Raw genomic sequence first — 11748 nt, 5'->3', positions numbered from 1 at the left:
GGGCATTACAGTTTCATCTGGTGGCTTGCATTTCTCTGGTGACTCATCAGTTTTTTAACAGTAATACTGCTAACTTACTTGCTTTTTCTGTACGACAACCCCAGAAATGATTTGGACAGAAATCCTACACAAGTTCTGACTCAAGTTCAGAAATGCAGTGCTGACGTCATTGACCTACATATGTCATTTATGCTTCTTGTAAAGTATAGTGGCTGACACATTGAAAGAAATATTATCAAATTAAAGTTTTAGAAGTGAATATGTGAATATGAATATGATGAAACAGTATTAGAGGGATCACAGAGCATCAGTGGTCATTCAGTTTTCCTGCTATGAGAAGTTTGGTAAATGTAAGACCAGAAAAGAAAACCCTTATGTAAATTGTTGTACTGTTGTAGTTGTCTTTCATTATTATTATTAAGAAAAATATCAAATTATTACTATTTTAATTAAAGCATTTATTCAGTGAACTAGCTACAAGCATTTCTGATTAAAAATATCTAAACCAACCCACTGAACAACACAGCACTCCAATTCCATAGAAACACATTTTTCCTCACTGCTGTGGGGAATGTGGTATTTTAGCAGGTTAACCAGCAAAGAAAAACATCCCATTATAGGACTTTTTTGTTTATTTTTTGATAATTAGCTACTTGTAATGAATGTACCTTGTAAAATACTCAAACTCTGACAAACTAGTTACCGGGTACAGTACACTGACTTTTTGATCAAAACACGTTGATTATCTTGAAAATATAGTTCTCCTACAACATGACCTGTGTTTCAAGCTGATGGAAATTTACTAGACCTCAAGTTTCTATACAGTGATTAACTTTTATGGTTTTCCTTTGCTCTCGTGGCATTGCACACTATGTACTCCTGTACAATAAAAACAAAGTATAAACTTTTATGAGTACAATGATAGGTTCACTGATTATCTTGTTATTTATCCGATGAGAAAAGTTTTTACAAAATCACATAAAATAATAATATGGAAAATTACAGCTCGAACATGCTTCCATTTTTTACAATTATTATTGTATTGTTACTGAATTCCGGACATGATGTAGCGTAGGCTACTAACCTCACATAATTGAATAAATAATTGAGATCTTTAATCAGTATCTTGATTGTTTTCCTAAAGTCATGAATGAAATGATTCAAAGAGATTAGAATGTCACTTTGCTTCTCAGATTTTTCTCCTGAGAAAAACTCCCCAGTTATCGGAGATCTCAATATGAACTTAAATTTATTCTTTATTATGCAAGCATATTCCTCCTCTGTATTTTAAAATTCCATCCTTTTAAACCTGCATATGTGTAGCATATATCCTAAACATTTGGAACATATTTTAAAACAAGTTTATGTAGACCCTTACATAAAGTTAACATGAGAGGAAACTACCAAATGTGTTAATCTGCCAAAACATTGGCCAATGCTGATAATCTCAAAGTGGCCAAACATCCACCTGGCTGATAAACAGGTCTAAGATCAAAGATCATCTTCTGAGGGAAACTATTTTGTCACTCAAAGCCCCAAAACCATCATCCCAAACAAGAACAATGTCAATAGTCATCCCCATCAATACTAACACTCACATTTAGTGACACGGCTCGGAAACTGGACTAGATTACCGGTCTAGAGGTTGAGTGGCTTTAACAGAATCATATAACGTGGGCCTGGTTAGCCAAGCTCTGTCTCGCTGACGTACGTGCGAATTCACGCGGGCCACGAGCCAAAAAAGGCGGAGCTTTTGAGGTCATGCTTCAGCGTAAGCAGGAGACGTTAGTATATAAACCCCACTCGGCCCCTTTCAGATCAGAAAGAACGACAAGAAACAAAGCAGCGGGTTTTTAAAATTTAAAACAAAAGAATTTAAGTTTCAGCGCCGCTCAAAGGACTATTACTGGGTCAGACTCTCGAACAAAGGACTTTAGAGAGAACTTTCCAGGCTCGCCGACTCTTTTAGTGTCGTTTATCTCGCTGAAATCATTACTATGGTCATCATGGAAGTGCCCACCATCGACTCGGCCTCGCTTCGCGGTCTTCTGGAGGGAGATGATCCGGACTGTCTGGTTCTGGACTGTCGCTCGTTTTTCTCCTTCAGCTCGTCTCATATTTCGGGCTCCAGTAATGTGCGCTTCAGTACAATAGTACGCCGGAGGGCCAGAGGGGGGCTGGGGCTGGAGCACATTGTACCCAACGAGGACACTAGGAACAGGCTTCTGTCCGGGGAATACCAGAGTGTTGTGTTCCTGGATGACCGCAGTCTGGAGATGGGAGAAGTGAAGAAAGACGGGACTTTAATGCTCGCCGTGAACGCTTTGTGTCGCAACTCACGTGGAGCAAGTGTATTCCTTCTCAAAGGTACGAAAAGACTCTTCTTGAACTATATTTTGGGCTATTTTATTATAATACCATTACAAGCATAAGGTGTGAAGTCTTGTACTGTGAATGGTTGAGTATTTAAAAGTGCGACCAAATGTTTTCTTCAGCTGTTGTCAACTGCTAGACGCTTGTAAATATTGTTAAAAATAATGGTTTCTATTTGACTGTTTTTAGGTGGATTTGAGACATTTTCCTCCGAGTTTCCTGAAATGTGTACAAAGCCAGCTCCCCCACAAGGCTTGAGTTTACCTCTGAGCTCTAGCTGCCATCCAAACCCTTCTGATTCCTCCTGTAACTCCTGTACAACCCCTCTGTATGATCAGGTAAATTATAACTATTCTTTAAATAAGCAACTGTTGTAAATAAGACTGATTTCGAAGTGAACTTGTCCACTAACTTTCTTTGTTTTGTTTTTTCTGTAGGGTGGCCCTGTTGAGATCTTGCCATTCCTATATTTAGGCAGTGCTTATCACGCCTCCAGAAAAGACATGCTGGACATGTTGGGAATCACAGCACTCATTAACGTCTCTTCCAACTGCCCCAACCACTTTGAAGACCACTTTCAGTACAAGAGTATTCCTGTTGAGGACAACCACAAAGCCAACATCAGTTCCTGGTTCAATGAAGCTATCGAATTTATCGGTGAGTATCATTTTTCGCAGATATTATTCAAACCTCAGTTAAGAAATGGGGAACAGATGTCATCATATGTCATAGCTTTGGCAGACTCGTAGCCCAACCCCCATTCAGCTGAAGTCTGAATTGAATTTTTCAAAAGTTCCCTCCATTCTGTCCAGCTGTACGGCCCAGGCCTGACAGCCACTAAGGCTTACATCCTCCTCTCATCCTGTTTAAAGAGGTGCCCCCTTTTCAAGTAGCACCAGACTGTGACCTGACCTTTTCATGGAGCAACTGGCTCCGTCTTAATGCTTTGCATCCTTTGTTTAGCCCGAACAAAAGGTAGTGTCTCTGGGTCTCTGTTGCCCTCCTATCAGATCATTGCACTTAGCAGGGATGCCACTACCCCCCATCGTGTATTCTAGTTCCTTTAATGAGATGGCTTCCTTGATTAGCAAAACTACAAAGTATAATTTGCAATTGAATGTGTGTTTAGAGAAGTTGTTGAAACAGCTTTTTGGTTCCTAATAGGGTCGAGCTGGTTTTATATTTAACCAACACACTACTTTTTTTCTTTTCCCACAGATTCTGTACGGAATAAAGGTGGACGTGTCTTCGTTCACTGCCAAGCGGGTATTTCGCGCTCTGCTACCATCTGTTTGGCTTACCTGATGCGCACCAACCGGGTCAAACTTGAAGAGGCCTTTGAGTTTGTCAAACAGCGGCGCAGCATCATCTCACCCAACTTCAGCTTCATGGGGCAGCTTCTGCAATTCGAATCCCAAGTGCTTGCCTCCTCTACGTGTTCCTCGGAGGCAGGAAGCCCCGCCATTAGCAAAAGCAGCACAGTTTTCAAATTCCCCATCCACACAGCGGCCAGCCCTCTTTCCTTCCTGCAGAGTCCCATCACTACCTCGCCCTCCTGCTGAGACGGACTCTTTAAAGTGGTCCGATTCATTTTCTCACCTCTTGACAGGGGATAGTTTTATTTATATGATGACTGTATGATCCCTGAGGTGATCTTTCCAGTATTAAGGCTCAGGAACTTTTAGTTCCTGTGTTGCCGCCAATATTCCACAATGGCTCATAATTGTGTGTTGAAGACTAGCTCCCCCAGACTGTTTTAGCATTTTAACACTGTGGTCCATACTTGAATCGAAACCTCTGAAAATTTGACGTGACACAAACCAATTTGAAACACTCCATTTCACCCTTGTGAGAATCTCTCCTTTTTTATTTTATCTTTTTTATTTGTGGATGAGTCTCAGGTTTTTTGGTTATCTCGAATGAAGCCCCCATGTCTTACAGGTTGCTCAGGGATTGGTTTCCTTTATGTTGATGATGTTACTATCATTATTATTATTTTATTAGGAGAGTAGTCTTGGGAGATATGAAGTTAGACGTGAAGGTGCTATAATGTGTGCTGCTTTATTTAGTTTCTGAACGGTGAATGTAGTTCGTGTAAGGTCTGCCTTAAGACAGTGGAAGTTGAAACAATGAGCCTGTCATGCCTTTTTAGAAAGCAATCCAATTCATCAAGATGTTTGTTTGTCCGTAAACACAGAATACCTCATGTGTCTGTACTGTGGTCAGTCCGTTAAGAGTCCTCCCAAAAGCACTACTAACAGGAGTGACTCTTGCGAGGCTGTTTTGATATGTGACTATTTATTGACTAAATTAATATATTTCTTATGCTATATTTTTCATATATTTGTGATCCTTGTTGCTGACAATAAAAAATGTTTTTTTTTTCATACATGCAGTCTTCTGTGTGGTAATTCAATGACAGTATATATACTGGAGTTGACAATTTAAGTTGCATTATATAGATATTTAATTTTCAGTTCTAGTCAAGGCAGTAACCCTCTACGATACAATATTGCCTCCAAGTGGGGCTGTCCCAGCATTTCAGTATCTGATCACCATACCATGACATTTAAAGATTCATTTCCAATACCACAGCAAACATTCTCCTTTATTTTAAAAGTAAATTATTAATTACTAATTATAAAAAAAAAAAAAAAAAAAAATACTGATGTATTATACAGTGTTGAAAATCAAATGGTTACATTTGGAAGGTATTTAAACACATTGAGCTTCTCCTTATTGTTGAGCCCTAAAGTCAAGCAAAGACACACGAAAAGAAAAATACTACACAAATGTAGACTGTACAAACAAGTACAACAGCAAAATCTGGCATAAAACAGAGAAATATATAAAAAATTATCCTGGAGCATGTATGTTTTGGTTCATTTCAGTGTATATGAGGCCAACCAAAAGACTCCAATGCACATACGTTTAGGCTTTACATATTTCTTTTAATATTTTGTAGTGATAAAATTAAAACCACTTGTTTTAGCGTATGGTTAAAATGACAAAAAAACTATTTACATTTATATTTAGTGCTGTCCACTGATCATACCTGAGACAATATTAATATGAAAAGTAAATAAGGTTGCCATTGATATTTTAGCATAGATTGAAGATAAGATTTTGGTTTACAAAGAATTGCAAAGAAATGCTTTTAAGTTCAAATAAATAATACAAACCATAATCTACAGATGTAGTTTTTGATTGTCATTAACAGCATTAAGTGACTGAAGGGTCCAAATACTTTTCTGGAGCCACTGCATGTTTCAATATGCAGACAGATGAACAGAAGGGTCACTAAACAAACAAATGCAGCTGACTTTATTGTTTAAACGAATTCAGGCCCGTGTGAACATTTCAAATATTGCTGGGAAAATTTCTGAACAATCCCCTTTTCACCCTGACCATGACATTTTGGGGCATTCTGACCTGTGTTCGCGTGTGCATTGGAATCCTGCACAGGGAATGCCTTGTGGTCCCACTGCATAGAATCAGTGTTTGCAATTGTTCCAGCACGGGGGTCTCAATGAGCTCATTTAAAGGTTGTCAGACAGCAGGAGGGGTGGTCAGAGGAGCCTGGGCTCTGCTCAAGCCCTCCGGAGACCACAATAGGAGCAGCTGCAAGGCGTTTGGGAAAAGTGTGACGACTAAAGCGCAAAAGTGTTCGGCCAAGCACAGAGTGTTCTGTGCCTCATCCTTTGTGTCATATAAGATGCCAGAATGCAGTGTTTTCACAAGCCTCAATTATGGTGGCTTTGTAATTAGCACAACACTGGCAGTGATAAGGGCCTTGAATTAAAGGAAGTTTGAATTATAATGTACCAGTGAATTTTGGTAGGTGGGAAATAATATGGGTTGAACTTTTCTTATGAAAGATCTATCTACCCCCTTTTGTCTTCAGAACTGCCTTAATTATTTGTGGCATAGATTGAACAAGGTGTTGGAAACATTCATCAGAGATTCTGGTCCATATTGACATGATAGCATCACGCAGTTGCTGCAGATTTGTCGGCTGCACATCCATGATGCGAATCTCCCGTTCCAACACATCCCAGAGCTGCTCTACTGGATTGAGATCTGGTGACTGTGGACGCCATTTGAGTAAAGTGAACTCACTGTCATGTTCATGAAACCAGTCTGAGATGATCTGAGGTTTGTGTCATGGTGCATTATCCTGCTGGAAGAATCCTTCAGAAGATGGGTACACTGTAGTCATTAAGGGATGAACATGGTCAGCAACTATACTCAGGTAGAATGTGGCGTTTTAACGATTCTCAATTGGTACTAAGGAGCCCAAAATGTGCCAAGAAAATATTCCCACACCATTACACCACCAGCAGCCTGAACCGTTGAGACAAGACATAATGGATCCATGCTTTCATGTTCTTTACACCAAATTCAGACCCAATCATCTGAATGTTTCAGCAGAAATCGAGACTCATCAGACCAGCCAACGTTTTTTCAGTCTACTATTGTCCAATTTTGGTGAGCCTGTGTGAACTGTAGCCTCTGTTTCCTGTTCTCATCTGACAGGAGCAGCACCTGGTGTGGTCTTCTGCTGCTGTAGCTCTTCTGCTTCAGGGTTCATCGTGTTGTGTGTTCAGAGATGATATTCTGCATACCTTGGTTGTAACGAGTGGTTATTTGAGTTACTGTTGTCTTTCTATCATCTCTAACCAGTCTGCCCATTCTCCTCTGACCTCTGACAAAAACAAGGCATTTTCATCCACACAACTGCTAATCAATGGAACATTTCTCTTTTTCGGACCATTCTCTGTAAACCCTATAGAAGGTTGTGTGTGAAAATCCCAGTAGATCAGCAGTTTTTGAAATACTCAGACCAGCTCGTCTGGCACCAACAACCATTTCCCCTTTCTTCCCCATTCTGATGCTCGCTTTGAACTTCAGCGAGTCGTCTTCACCACGTCTAGATGCCTAATGCATTGAGTTGCTGCCATGTAATTGGTTGATTAGCAAGTTGTATTACCAAGCAATTGAACAGGTGTACCTAATAAATTGTGTGTGTGTGTGTGTGTGTGTGATGCAAATAAAAACAAATTTTAGATGATGATTTCATTTATTAAGTGAAAAAAATTACATTTCACTAGCCACACCCAGACCTGATTACTGCCAGACCTGTTGAATCAAGAGCTAACTTAAATAGGTAGGTATGGACAGCTTTTTCCCTTCATGAATGTAATCAGTATTTCAAAAAAGCATTTTGTATTTACTCAGATTATCTTTGTGTAATATTAATGTTAGTTTGATCCGAATCATTCAAGTGTGACAAATATGCAAAATTAAAAACAGAAATGGGCAAAAACTTTTTCACAGCACTGTGTGTGTGTGTATATATATATATATATACACTTTTAGGACCTAAAAATAATAGTAAATTAAATAGTACACTGTTATATATATATATACACACACACACACACAGTGCTGTGAAAAAGTTTTTGCCCCTTTCTGTTTTTAATTTTGCATATTTATATATATATATATATATATGTATATATATATATATATATATATATATATATATATATATATATATATATATATATATATATATATATATATATATATATATATATATATATATTAGCATGCATTTTATGAACAAATTTTATAGTGAATTAATCCTTTATTGTTATTTTGTTGTATTTGAAAAAACTTTAGAACTGTTAATGAATACAAACATGGCTCAAAAAAGTAAAATAATTTTGTATAGTGTCCTAGTTAATAAAAGGCCATAAAACTGATATGATGTATGATATACAACAATATATTCACATTATTATACTTTGATTTTTATTTTTATTTTTTTTAAGTTTTTGTCATTTTTATTCATAGTCTTTCTTAAGTTCTAGTTCATTTAGATTTAGTTATTTTAGTACCTGAGTGTATGAACAAATGAAGCATTTATATAGTGCTTTTCTCATATCAGGAGGTCTCACTCTCACTCACACAATTGGATGCTACACAAGAAGAGAAAGAGTGGAGATAGAGATTATTAGTAGGCCATAATTGATAAGAGCCAATGAAGGGAACTTGACCAGGCCATATAGCATCTAGAACTTAAACGAAAATGAGAAATGTGGCATTGGCAACTAGTTGAAATAAAAAAAGTTAGTTTTATTTTATTTCAGTTCATGTTATTTAATTTTGTATACATGAAATTTTTTTGGCTAATGATACTAATCCTGCACTGCAGCACACTGCATGGAATACTTGTCATGTAAACAACAAAATGAAAGTCAAATCACCTTTATTTTCTATAGAGCTTTAAACAATACAGACTGTGTCAAAGCAGCTTTACAGAGTTACACAGGAACATAAAGTGTCAGTGAGGAAAACAAAATTAAATTTAGCCATAAAGCAGCTCTAAAAAGAGGACAATACTAAACATTCAAGTTAATAAGTTATAAGTCAGTTTATCATTGAATCATTGATATCATCGTCCAGCTCAGTTCTATCCAATAGTGTATGTGCAATCATGTCAATAACACTGCCAAATATTAAGTGTCCCAAACTAAGCAAGCCAAAAGGTGACATTGGCAAGGAACCCAAACTCAATCGGTGACAGAAAGGGAATAAAAACCTTGGGAGAACCCAGGCTGAGTCTGGGGATTGGCCAGATGAACCAGCATGGTGTGGTTTAATTCCAGGCTGCATCACAAGACTGGGGATTCTGGTATTATTCAGAATATTCCAGAACTCTCCTTGATGATCAGGACACATCCTACCAGCGTTTGGTGGGGCTGAAACAACACTTAACTATAATTATACTACAAAACTATGATATTTAGGCATTTTCGTGTTCTATGCTAAATATATAAATGCTATAAATAGAATATTAAACCATTACACACAGCCAGACTTAGCTTTTAGGTGACCAATTGTCTGTCAAAACAGTTAAGATTAAGATGCTGAAAAACGAATGATTTGGTCATGTAGAGGACTGTGGTTAGATGTTGTTTACCAATTAAATCCGGTTGATTTTGGTGGCATATGCTCTCTTCAGTGCCCAGACTGATCTTTTGTGTCTGTGAAGAAAGGAAGGCCTGCTTGTTGTTGTTCAATGGCTTTTGGGGGAAGGGGAAGAGAAAGCCACATCCAACCACCCATCACTGACAAGAGGTCAAAATAAATCTCCTCTCATCAGCATAAACACAAACAAACCAACAAAAAGAAAACATGTTCTGTTTGCTAATTACTCTTGCTCATGGTTAGTGATATGAACAATTATTTAACCCTTAAACTTTATAGTGTAACTCATCCTGTATAGTTTTTCTATGAATTGCGCGTTAGGTTGAGGAAAGATGTGTTATTATTTTTCTAGCAATCGGACAGTTAATTAAACAAGCAAATAAATAAATAAATAAACAATCAAAGCCACATAGTTACATGAAAGGAGGGGAGCCAAGCAATATCTAGGGATCAAAATATCAGAGAGACTTGAGAGTAGGCTCTTTTGACTTGGGCCAGTAAACAACTAGACAAAACACCCTAGTAGCAATGATACAAAATGTCCTAGAAACCACAATGCATTACCTGGCATTCACCCTAGCAGTTTGGTATACTTCATATTTTATACAAAAAAAAAAAAAAAAACTGTTCATTTGTAGACATACATGAAGCAGGTTTTTTTCAGATGAAAGTCTTAATATAAATAAACTCACATAATTAAATAGTATCTGTCTTTGTATAAATGAGTATTATTTCCATAAACAAGCACAGTGACAGAGAGGGGCTTATTGTCACAGTGGGTGTCAAACACTGAGCAAAGGTCACTTATTACTAAATGTTTTGCATCTGTTCTTTAAAGGATGAGTATAAATCACAGATGGTTTAAATGACGTGTTGTTTTCAATTTGTTTGTAGGTGATCTTTATCCAGCTCTGTCTAATGCTGCTGTAATCTGCTCTCTGTATGTCATAATAAAGCAGCTTGAGGAGCTGCTCTGATGAATGAGCATAGAGTGAGCAAGATCTTAAAACTTATCCAATGAAAAAGATTAAGCTTGAAAACAATATACGATATTTAGATTTTAATCGTACAAATAACAACATAACTATAGCTACAAAAGGTCAGAATTTATAGCCCTTGGAAACTGCTCACATGCTTATAGCTTCTGTGTTTGTAAGAAGACACATGAGAAATGTGTGCTGGAAGAGGCCAGCTTACAGTCTGACACTTGTCTACTATATTCTCAAAGAATGTAGGGGTCTTGCGTTGCATATTTTTCTTATTGATTTACAAACATATTGCTTTAATATATACAATTATTTTATTTACAAGTTTTTAATTTCTCCTGAACTGATAAAGATGAAAAATCTGTAGGACACAGTTTTGACTAAGTGAAAATCCAGACAGCGCATTACTGTTAATTATGGCACTTTAAGATAAAAAACAACAAAACAAAACAGGTATACTGGTGTATAAATGCACCCTAAAGATCCAAAGGCGATTAAAGAGTGCCCTCTGGCGTTATTAAGTAAAATTGATCTTGCTGTATCCTGTAGTTTTGGATTAGACTGACGTAAACGCTATAAACTACTACTACTACTACTACTACTACTAATTATATATAATTATATATAATTATATATATATATATATATATAACATTTAAACGTATTTGAAAGTATTTAACGTATAACTTACAATCTATTTTCCCATAAGACATCAAATGTTATTTTTTTTTTTTTTTTTTTTTTTTACATACTATTGTTGACAAACATAGAGTAGGCCAATCTTATTTAAAGTTGCAGAATTTTGTTTATAACTCGTCCTTAAAAACACAGTATGATTTAATGGCAACGTGAACAAAGTTTGATGATGAATATATGAATATATAACTAGAGCGTGTGAGTTTGCTGATGTATAATTTTACCAATGTGAAAAGTTTAGCACTACTTCAGAATTACCTTTTAAATCGGGTAAATAGATACATTTTATTTACATGCTACATATACGGATCACAGTTATTTGTTTATTTCACCAATGCTTAATGCAGAAAAGGAAATGTAATATAACCAAAATGTAATCTTACACTCCACAGAAATCAACAATGTGGAACTCCTACCTTCATAATTACAATACATTCTTAAAAGTGGAATCAAGAGGGAATTCGTACTTAGCACAACATGCAATCAAAATCAATGTGAAATCATTGCCAGATCTAACGAGCTCTCTAAGGCCCTCAGAGGAAAGATTGGTGAACACAAAAGGTCTAATTTCAGTTTCGGAGAGACACTTGAGCTCAGTTGCTCCACTGGTTAGAAAAGGAGAAAACATCAAGTCCTGTCAGAATATTCATTCTTGATGATCAGGATCATGCCAGCTTTTGGTGTCAACTATAATTAT

At 36.8% G+C, this 11748-nt stretch overlaps 1 protein-coding gene across 1 annotated transcript; it reads left to right on the top strand.

The window, feature by feature from the left end:
* The first annotated feature begins 1773 nt into the window (after positions 1 to 1773).
* On the top strand, positions 1774 to 4762 carry dusp1 (dual specificity phosphatase 1). The gene is made up of 4 exons (XM_052573624.1): positions 1774 to 2367; positions 2563 to 2711; positions 2811 to 3030; positions 3592 to 4762. Exons 1-4 carry the CDS (start codon positions 1998 to 2000, stop codon positions 3933 to 3935), a joined length of 1083 nt encoding a protein of 360 aa, XP_052429584.1. The 5' UTR covers positions 1774 to 1997; the 3' UTR covers positions 3936 to 4762.
* Positions 4763 to 11748: the final 6986 nt, after the last annotated feature.

The sequence above is a fragment of the Carassius gibelio genome, chromosome B14, assembly GCF_023724105.1.
Source record: "Carassius gibelio isolate Cgi1373 ecotype wild population from Czech Republic chromosome B14, carGib1.2-hapl.c, whole genome shotgun sequence".
NCBI lineage: Eukaryota > Metazoa > Chordata > Actinopteri > Cypriniformes > Cyprinidae > Carassius > Carassius gibelio.
This window is presented reverse-complemented; position numbering and strand designations above follow the sequence as displayed.